The 22,085-nt window shown below is 39.4% G+C and overlaps 1 protein-coding gene across 1 annotated transcript in view; it reads left to right on the forward strand.

Annotated features, from left to right (window-relative positions):
• MYO5B (myosin VB) overlaps positions 1-22,085 on the forward strand; it is a 577,307-nt gene that overhangs the window by 212,882 nt on the left and 342,340 nt on the right. Inside the window, 2 exon segments of the mRNA XM_043977928.1 lie at positions 12,393-12,564; positions 16,296-16,440. Of these exon segments, the coding sequence (XP_043833863.1) occupies positions 12,393-12,564; positions 16,296-16,440 (317 nt within the window).

A 22,085-nucleotide genomic window follows, 5' to 3' on the forward strand; every position in this document is an offset into this window, starting at 1 on the left:
AGCCTCATGACATCCACAAAATTGATAAGCAAGCCATTTGTCTTCATTCAAGTCCTTGATAAACTTGTTGGACAGAACACACCCAAGGACAGGGTGTGAGACCCTTTCCTTCAGGTTGGCACCATGAATTGCTACACTTTGCTACCACCTTCTGTCTTTCTGCCACCATGCCCCCTTACAATTTCCCTTATTCTGTCTCTTTGCCCAGCCTTGGACCCCAAGGGTTTCCCACTTTTTCTTAGCCATTATCCTAGAAAGCCTTTCCTCATTGGCCTTCCTCTATCTTCCAAATAGACTAAGAAGAAAATTCCTGAGGCTCCATTTAATTCCATAAGTATCCACAGGTGTGAAGAGGCATCCTAAAAAAGCAAATGTTGTCTTAGAGGACCTTATTGGAAGTATATCATTCATAGGGACAGAGGCCATAATCTTGCCATCCTGTGTCTTAGTCAGGACACATTTTGAGTGTTGCAGTCAGTTCTGCAGCCCATGTTTGTTTGGGTTTTTTTTTTTCAATAGAAGAAGATAATAGTTTATTTAGGAGCTGGGGAAAGGAAAGCAAGAGAGAAATCCTTGGACTTCTCATGGGGAGAAGGCATAGCACAGAGACGTAGCTCTGAGATACCTATCTCCAGCCCTAACCACTGGGCATGGGTGGAGGGCCCAGAAAAGGTCTATTGTACTAGGTGATCCTTTATCTGGCTCCTGAGGTGCATTTCCCATATACAAAGTAGAAGATAAAAGATGGTAGTATATGAAAGTGGTAATCACTATTCCATATATATTGCTGTGTGTGTGTGTGTGTGTGTGTGTGTGTGTGTGTACGCGCGCGCACGTGTGTATGTATTTTTCTGGTCTGTTCTGTGAATTTTACTAAAATATTTGATGACTGGGTGGCACATTTTAGAAAGGACATCGTCAGGCTCAAATCAGCCCAAGGGAAAGTAATTAGAATGATGAAGGGACTCAAAACTAGGCTGTACAGGGATTCATCAGAGGAACTGAGTATGTTTTTAGCCTAGAAAAGAGAGGACTGTGGAGATATGATAGTTGTCACAAAGTATTTGAAGAATCCTCCCCTTAGAAGAAAGATTAGGCTTTTTCTCCTTAGCTTTGGAGAGTTAAATTAGGATAAATGAGTAAAAATTAAAGGGAAACAGATCTTGTTTCAATACAAGCAGATTACCTAACATTTAGGTGTATGAAGTCTTTTTTTTTTTTTTTTTTTAGTGAGGCAACTAGAGTTAAGTGACTTGCCCAGGGTGACACAGCTAGGTAAGTGTTAAGTGTTGGAGGCTGGATTTGAACTTGGGTACTCCTGACTCCAGGGCCGGTGCTCTATCCACTGCCACCACCTAGCTGCCCCAAGATTACCTAACATTTAGAATCATCCAAAAGGCAAATGTGCTGCCTTAGGTAGGCAGTGCCTTTTTGATTACTGGAAGTTCTCAAATTAAATTACTATATTGCATATGTGTTATGGACAGAATTCATGCTTCAGGTAGGGGATAGACTTGGTTACCTCTGAAGATGCTTCCAACTCTAAAGCTCCATGATAACATACCTCCACAGCACTGCTTCTTGGAGCCACGGGTGAGAGTTTGGTGACAATTGGATGAGCAGTCCTGAAAAGGGCCACACGCCAGTAACACCATCTCAGCAGCTTGGCTAAGTCAAGGTTGAGGGTAGCTGACAGTGCTCAACCCAGTCAGTGAGTTACGGGGATGTCTACAGCAATCATGTAAAGACTTTCCCCAGCAGAATGGATGAATGAGAACAATTTGTTCCAGTGGCTATGAATGGGACTGAAGCAGGTGCTATGGAGTGTTTAGAGCTTAGTCAGACATAGAAGATGCTGAGATCATCCACTGCATCCTGAGCCATTGCCAGTCATCTTAATTTTTATCTTGCCATGGACTTTGATGACTCTGGAAGATAGTGAGGCTGATGTCTTTGTGCAACTCTTCCTTCCTTAAATCCAACTCACACACAAGTCAAAACACCTCCCGTGATGTCACTGCTTCTCTTTGAAAACAAAAGATGAATAACAACACAGCACAGCAGCTAGATGGCTTAGATGAAGTATCACTAGTGTTCTGTAACAATTCAACAAAACCCAGACTCCTTCCTTTTCCCTCTATATTCCCTCAATCTATTTGGAATCAAGAGAACCTTAGAACCAACTTCCTTATTTATTTGGGTCTATGCATTAGGGTTTGGACCTACTCTCTGCAGGAGAGATCTCCCCCCCCCCGCCCCCCCGCCCCCAGCCCCCCAGGCATTGCTCCATAGGTCCAGATCTGTGTTTATTTTCTAACTCTAATTGTGTGACCCTGAATGAGTCATTTAGCTTTTTTTGATTCTTAGGTTCATCATTGTAAAACATGTATGAAAATATTTGTACTTCCTTCCTTAATGGGTTATTTCAAGAAAAAAACGTCTTGTAAACAGTAAGGGTCCAAATGAATGTTAACTGTTGCTAATATTATCACTAACCTGTATACTAGGTATATAATATATAATCATATAATAGAGATAAATGTAAAGTCTTAAAATTTGATTCAAAAATTAACTGTAGGGGGGCAGCTAGGTGGCGCAGTGGATAGAGCACTGGCCCTGGATTCAGGAGGACCTGAGTTCAAATCCAGCCTCAGACACCCGACACTTACTAGCTTTGTGACCCTGGGCAAGTCACTTAACCCTCATTGCCCCACCAAAAAAAAACAAAACCAAAACAAAACAAAAGAAAAAAATTAACTGTACAAAGTCCCAGTGATCAGAACTGAGGGATGGGAGGGAGATTTGGTGAGAGTGTTAAACATAGGGACTCCAGCACCAAGTTCAATCAGGTAAATAGCATTATTGAGAGATAAGAAGAAAAACAAAACAAAACAAAACATTCGTTTCTTCCAAGGAGCTTATGTTGCATCATGGGAAATGTAACGATTGGAATAATGCCACCTGCTGGATACTTACTGTAGAAGAGTTCTGCCCATGAAGGGAAGGTCTTTGAGGGCAAGACCAGGAGTCAGGAAGTGACGCGGGCTAGTGGGAGGAGGAAGGAAGAGACTGGCGCTCAGTCTCGCGCTCTTTCCTCTGGACTCTGGCGGAGAAGGGAGCTAGAAATGTGCTCTCCCTTTAATAGATAGAAATCTAGGCCTTTCTCTCTCTCTTTACCAAATTCTTATTCTCCTTAATAAATGCTTAAAGTCTAACTCTTGCTAAAGCTTATAATTTATTGGCGACCACTCATTAGATATTTTAGACAGATTAGCTAGAATTTTAGCCCTTAACAGATGGCTGACCACGAAGAGGAAAGCTAACCCTCAGTCTTCTTCTGATCTTCTGGTTGGGTAAGAAATTTCCCCTCCCTCTCCCTTTAACTGCTAAGTACTGGTGTGCTGGCTGTGTTTTTCCTTTGAATTTTTTCGAATGGACCTTTTAAACTCCCTAATTATCCTATTTTTGATTTTGGTCTGTTTAACCAGACAAATGGGAGATAAGATCATGTTAATGCTTTGTTTTTGTGGATTTTCTATTTTTCTTTTTATTTTTGTTAAAAGAGCCAGCAACTTACTCACACAAGGAAATATCTCTCCCTCTCCCAACCATGCTTTTTCAGAGAAACCTGAAGAGATTCCTGCAGCTTTTCCCAGTTCTAACACTAATTGTTGCTCTAATTTTGCATGCCTGGAGGCAATGACCCACCCTCTAGAAGCTTTTAATCCCCTAGCACCTGGAGGCAAAGTGGGGGAAGAGGAATCCAGCCTGAGTTCAAAATCAAGTCTGATTCAAATTGCTCTGGTCCCTCCCCTCCTCTCCAGACCCCACCCTCTACTCCTCCTATGGCCAAGCCCATTGCTTCCCCTGCCTGGGAAGTCCAGAGATCTGATGCGCATGCTCAACTTTTTCTACCTGCATTTGCAGCTTCAGGCTCAGCCCTTCCCCGGCCTGGCTGTGCTTTTGAGACAATCTTAGAAAACTCTTTAAATTCCAGATATGCTTGTTTTGTTCATAATTTTGCTAACCTGCTTTTGTCTTTAATTAGTAATCTTATAAAGCATTTGTATGGTGAAAAGACTGACAGACAATATAGAGGGGTTAAAGAAGAAAAACTTAAGCTGAATAAGAATGACAATCATCACCATAGTTCAGGACTCTGCTTCTTTTGCCATGGAAGGGTACATATTTTACAGAAATGTAGAAGTAAGCAGCAAGGTATTGATATGAGTATTGGGGATTTTAGATATCGGAATCAAAAGTGTTCTGAATTCACTCAGAGTATTAATGTCAGTTCAGAGGTTACATAGGATTTCTATGCTATTATATATACATTTTGAAATTAATGGTATGGCTTTATTTTCATAGAGATTTTCATGCTTTTGAGATTGTGTCTTATACTTAGTTTTTAAAACAAGGAGAATATTTGTAAAAGCTTTTTATAGTTGTGATCAAGTTTATATTTTATAAGACTCATTAATATTAAGTTCATATTCATTTAGATTTCCTTAGTTTGAATTTCACTGTCTTTTATTGTTCCATGTGTATTTTCTTCTATTCATTTGTCTATCTAATTTTGAAACATTGCAAGATGGTTTTGATTTTATTATACAATGTTAATTCTAGGAGTATTGTGCTCCCATATTCTGAGTTGTTTGTTTTTGTTTTTTTTTCCTCAACTGATTATTTGATCAAACTCTTTAAAGCATTTCCCTGGCAAATTGGTTGCCATGGCAAGTGTAAATTGATTCTAGAAATATTATTTTTGATAAGCATATTCCAAAAAAAAAAAAAAGAGGGGAACATTTGTAAAAGTTTTCTTTGAGATTGTGTTGTGATTTAACTTATATTTAAATGTTATGATTTTTCAAAAAAGAAATTGTATACTAAGTAAAAAAAAGGGGTATTATTTGAAATTGTTGCATAATTATATATTGTGTTCTGAGTCAAGATGTATTCACATTTTTTGCAATCATTTATTATCCTCAATTTTAAATCCATATGAGACTTGGATTATGGGAACTTATCATTTAAGACATTAATTGCCTTTATTCTGAGTTATCAGATGCCAGTTGGCCAAGGTGCCATCCAATCACAAGAGGAATACATGCAAGGGCAGACACTGAACTGTCACATGAGGGGAGACATGCATGAAGTCAAGGTATGGCCGAGAGAACGACTTTTGACAAATGTTGAGGTTGGATTCTCTTGGTTTAATATTTTATTTTATTTTTCCCCACAATATTGTACAGATGGCTGGAAGTATTCATCCCACCCATCTCACTTCTACACCTGGCTTCTATGCTCCCTCCTATATGCCTGATGCCATGGACATCTCAATCCCATGCATCTGATTAAGTTTGACTCAGTTTCCTCCAATATGTTCGGTGGCATGGACATATATTCCATCCATCTATTTTAAGCCTGGCATACTGTATGGGCAGTACATATTGCTCAAGTGTGGGAATGCTCATATCCCATCATTTCTCTGTTCTTTTATGGTAACCCCCATAATTATCTCAGGTGTCATGATAAATAACAGTGTTGAATTTGGCCTTGACATCTGTTACTAATTATATTAGATTTTAAAATTTCTCATAATGGCATGAGGATAATTAGGCAGATGATGCAAAAAGTGATGAAACAAGATAAAAATTACTTTTAATAATTAATATTGCAGCAATTGTCTTCTCAATTACCCTCCATAAGGGGGACTATAGTAATATTATAATTTTAAAGAATGTTTCAGTTTTTGTTTTATTATATGTTTCATGTGTAACAACTAAGATTCTGAATTCCCTTAGACATGTTTTTGAGAACTTTCATTGTTTGATTTGATTATTGACAAAGCTATTTTAAAGTTGTGTTAAGCTCAATTTTGTAGGAAATTTTCCTGGCTGATTACCAGCATCCACACATCAACCCCTGAAAAGACTTCCATTCTACGACTACACCTAGAGGACATCTGAGAAAAGACTTTCAGAGACTTTAAATGAACAGTTTTGATTTGTTGTTTTTGTTGTTTTTTTCTCTTTCTGTTATAATATACACCATCTGTAACATGTACTCTCTGCAGAGGCCCTCCCTTTGCAAGACTAATGTCAAAGCGTCGGTTCATGAGGACAAAAAAAAATCGCCCCTCTGGACAAAACTTTCCTCTCTTCCTTTTCTATATTGTTGTTCACATATTATTAGTTAGCAATAGTTATTATATTCTTTTTACTGTTCCGTCAAGGAAACATTTTGTTTCTTGAGGAACAACAGGGGGGACTGTAACGATTGGAATAATGCCACCTGCTGGATACTTACTGTAGAAGAGTTCTGCCCATGAAGGGAAGGTCTTTGAGGGCAAGACCAGGAGTCAGGAAGTGACGCGGGCTAGTGGGAGGAGGAAGGAAGAGACTGGCGCTCAGTCTCGCGCTCTTTCCTCTGGACTCTGGCGGAGAAGGGAGCTAGAAATGTGCTCTCCCTTTAATAGATAGAAATCTAGGCCTTTCTCTCTCTCTTTACCAAATTCTTATTCTCCTTAATAAATGCTTAAAAGTCTAACTCTTGCTAAAGCTTATAATTTATTGGCGACCACTCATTAGATATTTTAGACAGACTAGCTAGAATTTTAGCCCTTAACAGAAATAACATGCACACTTATAAGTGAATGCAGAATGTATACCAAGGAAATCTGGGGTAACTTCGGGGATGCTCTAGCAACTGGTGGGGAGGAGGACGAGTCTCATGTAGGAAATGGCTTTGAGCTTTGAGGAAACCTAGGAATTTTACAAGGTGGAGATATCAGGGAGCAGTGCATTTCAGGCATGGGGACAGATTGTACAAAGGGACTGGGGATGGGAGATGGAGTGTGTTTTGTGGGAGAAAGTACAAATAGGTGAATTTGTGGGGTGTCTGTGTGTATGAGAGAGAGAGCAAGAGAGAGAGAGAGCGCGAGAGAGCGAGCGCCAAACCGAGGAGTTAGGTATTTTATTCCAGAGGCAAGAGGGAGTGAGGAAGGAGTGGCAAGAGGGAGCCACTGGAGCCTTTGGAGTAGAGGGATGGCATAATCAGACTGATGCTTTAGAAATAACTCTCTGGTAGCTGCATGGAGGCTTTATTGCAGAGAGGAGAGACAGAGGGTACAGAGATGAATTGGGAGGCTGTTTTCAATAGTCTAGGTGAGAGGCGATGAGGTTGTGTACCATATAGAACCATAAAACTTCAAATGTGTGTGGGATCGACTGTAAGAGATCTTCTGGTCCAACCCTCTCATTTTAAGATGAGGAAAATGATTCCCAGAGAGGACATTTGACTTGTCTAAGGCCACAGAGCTTTACATTTACATGAAAGAGTACTGGACTTAAACTCAGAGGACCTCAGTTTCAATCTTTGTCCTGGCACTCAGGAGCTGTGACCTTGGGGAAGCCATACCTCCTTTCTGAGCCAAGGTTCCCCCTCTGGCACCATCAATATTTACATTGCCATTCTCATAGTCAGAAAAGCCCTCTGTAAAAGTTAAAGCAGTAAAGAAATGACCTGTTAATTATAGAGTAGCAGAAGGTTCTGGTCGACCTAATTCTCACATACTTTTCACTGAGCTAGACATTTCTTCTCCAAAGCTAGTGGTTATATAACTTCTAGATATTGTTTGAGTCCCTTTGCATTTCTCTTGAATTCTCTTAGTCCCTGACTGGTTTGGGTGGTGCTGCCCCCACGGTTTCCCCTCTTGTTCCCTTGCAAAAGAAATTTAGAATTATGGATTTGGGTTCGCTTCTCTAAGTGACTTTGATGCCTAGTTCCTTCTGCCTCACAAAGGAATCTGTATAGGCTGCCCATTGCTGAAATATAACAGGATAGTTTAAACTGAGAGCCCATCAGTCTGAACAGGCAGCATTCCAAGCTCCCTGCACTAAATTGAGATTGGGAAGATGAGCTATGACAGACAATTTTCATGCTCCTGTAGTTCTGGTTATAATAAATTTGCCAACAATCTCCTTTAGCCATTGCCTGATGGCCAGGCACTTTATCAGGAGTTTGCATTCATGGCATCTGGTTCCTTGCTGCTTCTGGGTAATAAATAGAAAACATAGGGTTGAGAATATGGAAAAGGAAGACCAATTACTTTTCTGTTGAAAGAACTTATCAGTTTTGAAAAACATGGCAGGCATGGAAGTGTGGAGAGCATGCCTTCCCCAGTAACACTTTGGTTGCTTCTCTAGAGAACTGATTTGGTTACTGTATCTGCAATGATGAACACCTCAGAATCAGCAAGATTGTACAGATCACCAGTATCTAGTGCCTATGAGCTTAGCCTTCACTCAAGTTCTGCTATGATGCTTCTTCAGGTCTTTAAGGGCACCCTGAATTCTAAAAGTCTATGCTGAATGCAAGCTGGAAGAGCTTTTGGGTATTGGTCCATTGATTACCTTCTGCTGCAACTTACAAAAAGGGGAACCAGGTTGGGAAACAAGCACTTATCAAGTGTCTACTAATGTGCCTGGTACTCTTTCTAAGTGCTAGGGTTTAGAGAGGCCCACTGCCAGGGTGGGGACCATGAGGGAATGCATTCTTTTTCAGTTACAAAATACTGGTAGAGATATCGCATGGTATGGTAGAAAGATCATTCATTGACTCTATAGTTAAAAGACCTGGGTTCAAATCTCACCTCGGATACTTATTACCTGTGTGACTGTGGGCGAGTAAATGAAGCACTGGGGCTCAATTTTCTCACCCATGAAATGAGGGGAATGGACTAACTGGCCTTTGAGAACTTTGTGGTACTAGGTGTTCCTACAGACACACAAAAACATTCTTCTTAAGGCAGGGGGAGGAAATTGTGATCTGCACTGGTGGAGGAGTTAATCACAGTGATGAAATTATGGAGTCCAGAATTAAGTGCCCTGGCACCATGAAGGATATGAGGAAAGATGTAACCTTACCCTCCTGTAGATTACACAGTGCCTGTGACAAGAGAGCAGGAAAGAAAAAGTGAAGAATTAAGAGCCAGACTGGAGAAAAGTCATTTGTTCATTTCATGGTGGTCATATGTTTAGAGCTGAAAAAGACCTTAAAGGTAACCTAGCACAACCCCCTCATTTGACAGATGAGGAAAGTGCGGCCTTTGGGCATTAGTTTAAGTGATTTGGGTTAAGTGACTTAGCCAAGGTCACACAGGTAGCAAATTGCAGAGCCAAGATTTGAAGTTTCTCTGACTTCTAAGACTCATTGCTCTTTTCATTGCCTATCTCATATTGGTTTAGAGTCACTTCTGTGCTGGGAGCTTCTGGAGAAATCAACCATAGAGGCTTATCCCTATTAACTGGGGGGATATACTTCCTTTTTAAAGTGTTTTTTCCTGATTGATCACTTTCTTGATCTTGCGCTCACGCACGTGTGTGCGCTCGCTCTCTCTCTCTCTCTCTCTCTCTCTCTCTCCCCTTCTCCTTCCTTTCCTTCCCTCCCTCCTTCCTTCCCCCCCTTCTTCCTCCCTCCTTCTTTTCTTTCCTCCCTCCCTTTCCTCCTCCTCTTCTCATATACACAAGATATTGAGTAACCAGGTATAAGTAAATTTACAATGATAGAATTGGAAAGAATTGTAGGGTCCATTGGCCAGCCCCCTAAAAGCTTGTGACTTATCCTGGGTTGTACGGCAAACTCTGGCCTTATAAATACAGCTAACAAACAGTTTTCTATACCAAAAGAGGTGCAAACACAGTCATGAAGAAAAGAAAAATCTATTTGTCTCAGAGACCTACTCAGTTACATAAAATGGGTGCCATTTCTTAACTATCTAACATTAGTGTTCCAAGAGTAGGACTTCCCTGAGATATAGAGCTGGAAAACTATTTCTGGTTTTGGAGTCTTTCATAATAATAAAACAACAAAGATGTTTAAAATAAAATAAAACACCTAAGAACTGACATAATTGGAAATATATATATATATATGTACATAGTTTAATGAATGCTTTTCTAGTCTGAGTCTGTGAAAATTCTCTTACAAAATGAGGGAAAATTGAGCTTTCGTGCAGTGTCATAGTTAACATTAATATGGTGAGACATCTATGTGTTCCCACTATAGTAGCAACATTAAAAACTCTTATCCCTAAGTTTAATCTATCATAGTTTCTTATCTCCGCAGGCCACATGTCCTTCCTAGTCTCTCTTCCTTCCCTCCTCTCTCCCTAACCCACACCGATTGGCCTGTCCCAGAACCAGGTGGTAGTGGAAAGGAAAAGGGATTGAAACCATTGGTGGATATTTAAGTTTCCAGTTCTGTAGATTTTGTCATTAAGTCTATTCTTCTAATTCCAAGGATCTGATGATTTGTACAGCTCAGTTCTCTTGCCTTTGGCTCCTGAAAGTTCCATAGTACCTGATTATGTGATCATCAGTTATTTGAAAAACTCTGACTTTTCAAATAAACCATATTGGTTGCAGATTTATAGCCGATTTAACTAGTGACAGTTTTGCAATCAATTTCCTATTAAGGGAAAACCCGTTCTTATGTCTTTTTCTTTCTCCTCCCTTCCAGATGGAAACCAAGAAATCTATAGCTTTATATGCTGTGCTTGCAGGTTTTTAGCTGACTTGGGCAGCTTTTACCCCCATGTCAATTTGACAGAGCTAGTGACCCTAGCTTATTCTTAGATCAGATTTTCATGAATTTACTTAGGAGTTTCCTCCTCTATCTGCTCTTGATGGAAGTGAGAAGAGAGGCATCTAAGAAAAGACAGAATTATACGTACCCCTATCCCCTACACTCCAGGATAGAGGGATGGTCAGGTAGGAGCCTCTAATCCACATTCTGTGCAGTGATCTGAAAAGGGAGAAACGTTCAGAAAGGACAAATGGGAACTAGGGAAAATCCCTTCCTTGGAGGCCTTTTGTGGAAAAATAGACACCTTGCTGTCCAGAAAAACTTGGATGTAGACCAGAGTCCTTTCTGAAAAAATCTAACAGTTCCAGAATTCTGTGTTATAAAAACTCCTTGCTTCACTGCCTTTTTATTGTATTGAGGGGGTACAAGTCTACTTTTTATGCCTATAGCTTCATCTGGATTCCCTGTTTTGTCAGTGATGTTTATTTTATATTTTTATGAAGTGGGTATTTTAAAAAATATTATTTTGAGAAAAGCATTATGGTAGTGTGATGGTATTTCTTTTTTTTGTTTGTTTTTGGTTTTTTTTGTTTTGTTTTTTAGTGAGGCAATTAGGGTCAAGTGACTTGCCCAGGGTCACACAGCTAGTAAGTGTCAAGTGTCCGAGGCCAGATTTGAACTCAGGTACTCCTGACTCCAGGGCCGGTGCTCTATCCACTGTGCCACCTAGCTGCCCCTGTGCCACCTAGCTGCCCCGATGGTATTTCTTAAAGCTGATTTAGCTTAGTAATTTGGAACCATTTTATAGAATTACCTTTTTGAGGATTCCATTCAGAGCAGGGCTTCTTAACTTATCTGTAGATAGAATTCAGAGAGTCTGTGACCTTGGGCGGGGAAAAAAAATGCATCTTTATTTTCATTAACATCTAACTAAAATTTGGCATTTCCTTCAATTGCTAATATAAGCCACAATCCATTATTATGAGTAGAGTGCTATAAGCTTTATACTGTTTAAAGTATCAAGTGTATACTACAAATTCTATTATGTGAGTCAACTCATGTATTTTCTCATGTACATGACACTGCCTCTGTGAGCCTTGACCTAGGTACTTGCATTCCTGGGCCTCAGCTTTCTTATTCATAAAATGGAGAGGAGGTGCTGATCTTATCTATAAAATACAGGTGGGTGTGTCCCAGAGAGGACATGTTTTGGACTAAAGGGAAAAAATAGCCTATAGTACTTATATTTTTTATATATTTATATGTATATTTGAATATATATATTTCTGAACCTAACAACGATAATAGCAACAACAAAACAACCAATAAAATGGGCTTTCCCATATATCTAGTAGAATTGAAAAGTGAATGATATATAAAACTGAAGATTTCTGTTATGTACAGCTTACTTTTCTTTTTAAGTATATATAAAAAAAATTCAAGCAGTAGCTCTTAAACATATCCTGCTTGTCTGCACTTCCTCCTGGCCCTCTTTGTATCCCAGGGCACTTCTTAAATGAATATCATGCTTTCTGAGTTGTCATCATTAGAGATGCACGTGTGGCTTTTCTGTATAAGCTCTCTGCCAGCATTTGAAGGCTCTGCTTGGACTGGTCTCTTATGACAGGGCAGATGTCTCTGGTTCCTCAAAACATGTTGCTGTTGGTCATAGTGATCACATGGAATCATGTGAAAGTCAAGTAACTGAGTTAGCTAACTTAACAGAGCATCATGCTGTGCCTAATGCCTTCCAGGCATATTAATTGACTCCTCTTTTTCTGTGTGTATGACTTGTATTTCTTTAGATCCAAGAATACCCGGTTGATCTCAGTACCAACCAGCTACCCTTCTTACGAAACCCTGATATCCTGGTGGGAGAAAATGACCTAACAGCCCTTAGTTATCTTCATGAGCCTGCAGTTTTGCATAATTTAAAAGTTCGTTTCTTGGAGTCGAACAATATCTACACCTACTGTGGTAAGTGGGGTGCTGGTATTCGGATGATGTACATTCACTTGTGTTTGTGACTGCTTTCGTATCATTAAAATTAGAAGTGTTTAACTCTAGTTTGGCAGCAATACTAATTTCGCTGCTGCGTGCACATTACTCAATTAACCTTCCCTGAATCCCTAGGGAATGATTGTCATTATAACTGCTCAACAAAGGAGGAAACAGGTCCATACTGAAGTAAATCCCATGAAGATATTTACTCAGGTCCAGTACTTGAAATTGCAAGGAGAGGGAGGACATTGCAGGCATCTGCATAAGTGTGTTTTTCTCTAGTAACTGATCATACTTCTTATACATTTGGGCTTGTTTTATGAGGGAATGGGGGTGGAGGAAGACGCTGGAAGATGATAGTGTAACCACTCCCACTTGGCCCTCAGTGAAGCCACCAGACAGATACCTCCAATACAAAGAGGATTCCAGTGCTGGATACAACATGAGAAAGAGTAGGAGGGATTGACTTTCTTTTCAGTTCCTTAATTTGCCACATTCTGAATTATAGATTCCTATCTTCTTTTTTCTTCTCCCCCCCTTATTTTTTTTTGTGAGGCAATTGGGGTTAAGTGACTTGCCCAGGGTCATACAGCTAGTACATGTCAAGGGTCTGAGGCCATATTTGAACTCAGGTCTTCCTGAATCCAGGACCAGTGCTCTATTCACTGTGCCACCTAGCTGCCCGTCCCCCCTTATTTTAATGAGGATTTTTCATTCAAATTCATTAAATGAAAACTGGGTATAAAAACTTTGTTAGGCTAAATAGATAAATAGGAGCAGGATGCAATCTGAGTCCTAAAGGAGTTTAACATCACTAAGATGAGAAGTGTCCATTGTGCTGAATACAATAATATAATGAATCTAGAGTCAAATAGTCCTCATTCCTGATTCAATTCAACAAATATTTACTGAAGTGTCCAGGTGGCACAGTGGATAGAGTGAATGCTGGACTTGCAAGCAGGAACAGCTGTGTTCAAATCTGATTTCAAACACAATAGCTGTGTGACCCTTGCTAAGTCACTCAGCCTCATCTGCCTCAGTTTCCTCATCTGTAAAATGGGGATAATAATAGCTAGCCACCTCCCTTTCAGGGCTGTTGCAAGAGTAAAGTGGAATAATGTATGTAAAGCATTTTGCAAACTTTAAAGTTCTATATAAACGTATAAAGTGCTATATAAATGAATAAATGCTAGTTATTGTTATGATGACTATTATTATATGCCAGATACTATTTCAAATAGCATATATCTTATGTGATATAGGTGATATAAAGACAAGAAAAAAAGAAACAGTCCCTGCCTTCAGGGAGCTTTTTTATTAAGGGGTAGGGAAAAGAACATATACATAGAAAATTAAATATGAATAATCTACAGAGGATCAGTATAAGCTTTCTGTAGGAAGTGGCCCTTGATCTGAGTTTTGAGGGAAGCTAGAGATTCTTGAGAAATAGAGGTGAAGAGGGGGTATTGTTGTTGTTGAGCCATTTCAGTCCTGTCCAACCCAAATCCCATTTGGGGTTTTCTTGGCAAAGATACTGGAGTAGTTTATCATTTCTTTCTCCAACTCATTGATGGATGAGAAAACTGAGACAAAAAGGATTAAGTGACTTGCCCAGGGTCACACAGCTTGTAAGTGTCTGAGGCTGGATTTCAACTCAAGGAGATAATTCTAAGCCCAGTGCTCTAGCCACTTTGCCACCTAACTGCCCAAAGAGGGAGCAGTCTCTGGTAAAAGGTGACAACCATATATGAGAGCATGATTATAAATTTTCAAGGGAATAGAGTAAGCATTCTTGGTTGTTGTTTCGGAGTCTTCCTCTTGCTTAACATCACAGATTATGCCTGAGCTTCTTCAGACTTTTGCACCTTGGTCTACAATGACAGCTACTAAATTAGGATGTTTTTTTCTATGGAGTTGCTGTAATTAGATCGACATACCATGGCATTTCTAATATTTGAGAAATGACATTTTAGAAATGGTGAACTATGATTTTCCCCAAGCCCACTGAAAGCTGATGAAATCTTATTTCAAATACAATAAAACCACTACTATCCAGTCAGTACCTTCTATTGGACAGTTTTATTTTTCTACATTTCCCCCTCTGTTTTAAATAGGTAGAGAAAGAGCATGATATATTGGGTAGAAAATGAGTCTTGGGGTTAGGAAAAACCCGAGGTCAATTTCCTCTCCTGACACATACTATCTGTGTTATCCTGGGCAAGTCACTTAACTTTTCAGTGACCAAGGCAACTCTCTTTAATCAAGTTAAATAGGAAATGCCATGCTCATTGGTAGAGGGAGTTGCCTCCCTCAGACTTTTTCCATACCAATTAAATCCCCTGTCCAGTCCTTTCTTCTTCCAACCCCACAAAAGATAATCCAGAAGCAAATTAAGGCAAAATAAATGCATATCAGTGTTTTCATAATAATTTCAAATTAAAATGGCTTTGAGGGCTTGTCCTGGAGTCACTACACTTATAACTCATTATATTCTATTTTCTCCACTCACTGCTCCATGTAGTCATCATCACATTTCAGAACCATGAATCTGCAACACTACAAGGTCTCCCTTCACCAAAGAAGTAGTTCTGTTTTGTAATATACCTCTGCTTTTTAAATTAGGAAAGTGGACTGGGATATCACAGTTTTTTCATCAATTTTTTTCATTAATCAAAGGTTAGAAACCAAAAGGACATTTTTTTTTGTTTAAACCTTATTTAAGTGGAGTGCTATGCCCTAATAATTCAATATTTCTAAACTGTTATAATTTTTATACCAATGGAACATTTGTCCATCTGTCTCTCAAAGACTGAAAATCTGTGTCAACATTGTTCTTGTGTCCTGTTCTTTGGTCAGATAAGATGACAACAGGGTAAAAGGGGAGACTTTGGTAAGCAAGTCACTCAAAGACATCCGTGCTTATCAACTTTCAAACCCTCTCACTAACAATAACTGGAAGGAGGAATGAGGAAGAATATCTCAAAGAATGTACTGAACATGTGATTTTGCCTGTATACACTCCCCTTTCTTACTCTCAGCTTCTGAGTCTTCTGAGATCCTGAGATAAAACTTTCATGATATGAAGAAAGAACCTAGGTTTTTAGCCTTTCTTGGCAGTCAAACTGACATTTATCCTCTTATATTCCATCTCAATACCTACCTCCCCCCCCCCAAAAAAAAAAGGCACCAGGCCTCCTGATGTCCTCATTGGGTCTTCTGACTTAATCAATAAAAATATATTTAGTTAACACCTCTTAAGTTCAAAGCATGATGGATGCTAGGCATTGGGGCATGGGGGGGAGAGGGAGATGTAGGATGCACAAAAGTACTAGAAGTGCTCTTCCCATAAGGAGTTCATTATATAATTGAGAAGGCATTTACATGCAAAACAATTATTGCCTTCCTAGTTTTTTTTTTTTGTTTGTTTGTTTGTGTTTTTTTTTTGAGGGGCAATTGGGGTTAAGTGACTTGCCCAGGGTCACACAGCTAGTAAGTGTTAAGTGTCTGAGGCCAGATTTGAACTCAGGTACTCCTAAATCCAGGGCTGGTGCTCTATCCACTGTGCCATCTAGCTGCCCCTGCCTTCCTAGTTTTGAGCTCCATGAAGACACGGAATCTCACACCCTGATATAACTGGATAAAACCTTGGAAAGTTGATGACAAATGTCATGTTTCTGCCTAATCCCAGTTGCTTTGTATGTTTGCAGGTATTGTGCTTGTTGCCATCAACCCCTATGAGCAGTTGCCAATCTATGGACAAGATGTCATCTATGCTTACAGTGGCCAAAACATGGGAGACATAGACCCCCACATCTTTGCAGTGGCAGAAGAGGCCTACAAGCAGATGGCCAGGTGAGGGTTACAGCAGCCAAAGGTGTGATTGCCTTCAGTGCTGAAAACACTTAATAACATTCTAAGCACTCGATGCCCTCTGCTTTATCCTAATACTAGGGTACAGTTTGAAAAGGGCAGAATAAAAACAACTTGAAAGTGAAAACAGTCTAATTCTTAGTCCTTGTCAATCCCTCCTATCTTTTCCTATTGAGGATGAGGACAGGTTGGGAGATCTATGATTGTCCTTTCCAAAGATATGAAATAGATAGGATGGTTACCAAGGAAGTAGCATGCCCCTAAGATTTCACCTCCTTTCTTTCTCAACTTTTGTTCCAAAATTCTAAGTGAAGTCTAAGAGGACTCATTTTCTAGGGGTGTAATATTTCATGCCCCGCTTTCCTCAGTTAACCTTTCTGACTTACCAGGTATTTTTAGCTATGGTAGCTCTTGGAACTAACTAATATTTTTGGATTATGTCCTCATGTTGAAAGCGATTTGGAAAGTCCTGGGGTTTTGTTGTTGTTGTTTAAAATTAATGCATAGATGAAATAATTTCTGAAAGAAACTCTGCTCTCCTGAGGTTAGTTGAATGTCTGCTCCTTGCCTAAATGATTGGCATGGCTCTTCAATGGAAAAGGAGCTCAATTCTTGTCTCAAGCCTGCTGCATATGAAGTAGAGCACTTGGCTCCATTAGTAATTTATCAAAAGTACCAATTAGAGTTAAAACTCTGAGGCTGCATTATTATGGCTGATAGCACTTACTGCTCTTGAGTGGGTATCATCCATTGATATGTCTAGGGATGGGAGGAAGGGATTATCAGGGGGGAAATGTCTCACCTGTGTAAGCACGTGCTTTTAGTGGCTCTGGATTTGTGATATTCAGACCAATAAAAGTTTCCATTGGGAAAAGGTCATTTTTTACCATTTTTCTCACTGATTTATAGCATTTTATTGTGAGTTGTAAAGCTGGGGATATAAAAGGCTATTTCATCATAGCTACAGAATGGCTAAATTCAAAACCAATAGCAAGATCAAGAGAATCAGAAAGCCTAATTGATAGAAAGACTTACAATCATTTCATTTTTACTAAATGTGGTGAGGTAAGACTGAGCCAAATGATTATAACCTTTGGTCTCTAATGGCATAATTTACAGCAGATTTTGTATTATTAACTTACTGGAGGTTGGACTCATAGCCACAAACATGAGCCATCATAGAGCTACATTCAATCCTTACTTGAATTTCTTTTTTTGTAGAAGATGATACCTTGTATTGTAAATGTAACCAGCATAAAGTAATGCTTAGATATCCATCAGCAAGTATTTTTTGAGGAATACTATGTACCATTCCTGGTGCTAGGGATCCAAAGACCAAAGCAAAGCAGACCTCAGGGAGCATCAGTGGAAATATATTATGTAAGCATGTATATGTGTATGTATTCATTTTTCCATTCCAAGAAGGAGGGGATAGCCTGTGCGGAGACTCAGAGAGAGGAAATAGAATCATGTCCACCAGGAACAGCCCTGACTGTCTAGAATTTAGAGTACCTGAAAGGTAGTAATGTATAATAATCCTGGGAAAGTAGACTGGGTTTAACTTGTTAAGGTCTTTAAATGACAAATAAAAGAGTTGGTATTTGATGTTAGAGGCAAGTAGGAGTTGTGAGAATCAGACTCACAGAAAGTCAGATCTGGAAGAAACTTCAGTAGCCAACTAGTTTGACCCATACATGAAAGGAATCTCCACTAGAACATAACCAACAAATGATCATCCATATCCTGCTTGATCGTTGTTTGTCCTTCATTCTTGAAGAGGACCATGATAGATGTCATGACTTGCAGTGAATTGGATTTAAGTGAGGGAGGGCTGGACATGGTCACCAACCTCACTCTCTGCTCCGGAGCCATCTGGGTCTAGTGGCAAGATATACATCAGGACAACTGGAGATGACTCCAGATGCAGTAGGAGAACTTGATAGACTCCATGGGGAGGGAAAAGGGACCAACTCTTGAGGCAGGCTGCCCATTCTATGTTTGGATAGCTCCAACTGTAAGGACATTTTTCCTGATGTTAAATCTGAATTTGGTTTTTTTCACTTCTACCCATTGCTCATGATTTTGTCCTTTGTGGTCTATCAGAGCAAGTCTAATCCATCTTTCCGTGGCAACCTTTAAAGCCAACCACTTTTGTCTCCCATGAGACTTAAAAATATCTCGTTCCTTCAACAGAACCTCATGACAAAGACTCAAGTTCCCTTAGCATCTTAGTTATTGTCTTCTGAATACTCTCCACATTGTCAGTCTTCTTCTTAAACCATGGTGGTACCTGGATCTTACTGCAATACTTCAGACAAAGGAAGAGTACAGTGAGATTTTCAAGTCAACAAGTCCAATCAGAAAGTATTTATAAAGCACCTACTATGTTCTAGTTACTATGATAAGTACTGGGAATACAAAAAACAAAAACAGCACCTGCCTTCAAGGAGCTAACAAATTAATGAGGAAGACAACATGCAAAAGGCTATGTATAAACAATATTTAAAAATACATATCACACCAACATATTCATACACATATGTATCTATACATGTATGTATATATAGAGGGAAGGAGAGAGAGAGAGAGAATGAATGAGAATGAGAATGAGAAAATGATTGGAGATAATCTTAGAGGGAAGGCATTAACATTAAAGAAGACTGAGCTTCAAGGTAGGCTTTTCAATTTCACTTAAAGGAAACTAGGAGGCAGGGAACTCCAAGCATGGGTGGGATAGTCAATGAAGATACTCAGAGTTGGGAGCTAGATCTTCTTGCACAATGAACAACAAACAGGTCATGGTTGCTGGATCATCGAGTATGTGTAAGAAGATTGACTGGAAATGTAGAAAAGAACAGATTATGAAGGGCTTTATTTGAAAAGCCAGACTTAGACTGCTCTTTAATATAGCTCAAGATAACAATAGCTTTTTTTCATGGCCCCATGACACTGCTACCTCATTTTGATGCTGTGGTCCCCTAAAACCTCCAGATTTTTTTTTCAGAACAACCCCTATCTCACTATGACTCCCCCAGTTCCTATTTTTGAGGCTGAGTTTTCTTCTCATGCCCAAGTGTAAGAATTTATAGTCAATAGTCAAATAGACATCTATTAAATATCTACTTTGCACCAGGTAACCAGGTACTATACTAATGCATTTATCCCTGTTGAAGTTCATTTTGTTAGACTCAACCCAATGCTCTAGTTTCTTTTTTCTTTATTTCTGCATTAGTCACGTTGTGAAAGAAGAATCAGAACAAAAGGGAAAAACATCAAAAAACAAAAAAAAAGTAGAAACAATATGGTTCAATTTGCATCCGGATTCCACAGTTCTTTTTTCTTGATGTGGAGAATATTTTCCATCATTAGTCCTTTGGAATTATCATGGATCATTGTATTGCTGAGAAGAGTTAAGTTTATCACAGTTGATCATCATACAGTGTTGTTGATTATGTGTACAATGTTCTCCTGGTTCTGCTCATTTCACTCAGCATCAGTTTATGTAAGTTTTCTAGGTTTTTCTGAAATCTGCCTTTTTTGCAAGGCAATGAGGGTTAAGTGACTTGCCCAGGGTCACACAGCTAGTTAGTGTGTCAAGTGTCTGAGGCCGTATTTGAACTCAGGTCCTCCTGAATCCAGGGCTGGTGCTTTATCCACTGCACCACCTAGCTGCCCCCTGTTTATCATTTCTTACAACACAATAATATTCCATTACATTCAAATACCACAACTTGTTTAGCCATTCCCCCCATTAATGGGCATCCCCTCAATTTCCAATTCTTTGCCACCACTAAAAGAGCAGCTATAAATATTTTTGTATATGTGGGTCCTTTTCCCTTTTTTATGATCTCTTTGGGTTATAGACCTAGTAGTGGTATTGTTGGATCAAAGGGTATGCACAGTTTTGGGCATACCCTTTGGGCATAGTTCCAAATTGCTCTCCAGAATGTTTGGATCAGTTCATAACTCCAGCAACAATGCTTTAGTGTTCCAATTTTTCCACAAAATGCTCTGGTTTCTTAAGATGCTTTTGGCTTCCATCTCTGTCATCCAGTTTGCTATCCTTTTCAGTTTTCTATCATTTGCAAATGGGATGAGAATACCATTTATGTCTTTATTAAAATCATTTACAAATATATGAAATAGCGCAATACCAGACACAGATTGCTTAGGTTCTCCATCAGAGAACTGCCACGTTGATGCTGAACCACTGATAATTCTTCCTCTTTGAATGTGGCTCTTCAACCAATTTTGAATCTGCATGACTGTTTAATTGTCTAATTCACATCTCTTTGCATTTGCCACAAGAATAGTAGGAAATACTTTATCAGTGTTTGCTTAGCATCTAGGTAAACTACCCACAGCATTTCCCTCACCTCCTGGTTTATTTTTGTCCAAAAAAGAAATCAGGTTATTCTGGCTGGACCTGTTCTTAATGAAACCGTGCTGGCTCTTTGATTTTGTTGTGTTGATACAAGGAAAGTATTGAACAAGAAAGTACATGGCCATGCATCTGCTTTAGGAATATTACTTTGTTCCCTAATGGATAAATCATCAAATGGCATGAACAAACAGTTCTCAAAATAAGAATTGCAAATTATTAACAACTATATGAAAGATGACTTCAAATAACTAATAACAAGAGATACATGAATCAGTATAACTGAGGTTTTACTTCACACTCAGAAAGTTGGCAAGGAAGAGGGGAAAAAAAAATAGAAAAAGTCAATGTTGGAGTGGCTGTGGGAACACAGGCATACTGATGCACCAGGTAAAGCTGTGCATTGGTCTAGCCATTCTGGAATGAAATTTGGAATTATAGTTAGAAAACAGTCAATCATATAAGCTCCTCACACATCTCTGAATTCTTAGTATTTATGGTGAGTAATACTCAATTGCAATTTATACCTTAATTTGTTTAGTTATTTCACAACTGATAGGCATCTTCTTTGTTTCAAGTTCTTTGCTAACCACAAAAAAATGTTGCTATGGATATTTTGGTCAAAATGGAACCTCTTTCTATCTCTGGCCTCTTTGGCATATACATATAGTAATGGGATCTCTATAAAAAAGGATGACCTGCCTGCTGTTTGCCACACATGACACTCCATCTCCCACCTGCACCCCTTTGCACTGTTTGTCCCTCATGAGTAGAATGCGCTTCCCCTCACCTCTGCCTTTGGAATCCCTTATTTCTTTCAAGACTCTACTGCAGGGAACAGCTAGGTAGCGCAGTGGATAAAGCACTGGCCCTGGATTCAGGAGGACCTGAGTTCAAATCTGGTCTCAGACACATGACACTTACTAGCTATATGACCCTGGGCAAGTCACTTAACCCTCATTGCCCTGCAAAAAAAAAGAAAGAAAGAAAGAAAGAAAGAAAGAGACTCTACTGAAGCTCCACCTTTTATATGAAGCCTTTCATGATCATCCCCCAGATGTTAGTACCCTCCCTCTCAAAATACTTTGTATTTATTTTGTATATAAAGGAGCAAGGATCTCAAAGTGGATAGAGAGCTAGCTTCAAAACTAAGGAAGAACTGGGTCCAAATCCTGCCTCAGACCTATATTGCTTATGTAACCTAGTGCAAGGGCAGCTAGGTGGTGCAGTGGAATAGAGCACTGGC

The sequence above is a fragment of the Dromiciops gliroides genome, chromosome 1 (genome assembly GCF_019393635.1).
Source record: "Dromiciops gliroides isolate mDroGli1 chromosome 1, mDroGli1.pri, whole genome shotgun sequence".
Classification (NCBI taxonomy): domain Eukaryota; kingdom Metazoa; phylum Chordata; class Mammalia; order Microbiotheria; family Microbiotheriidae; genus Dromiciops; species Dromiciops gliroides.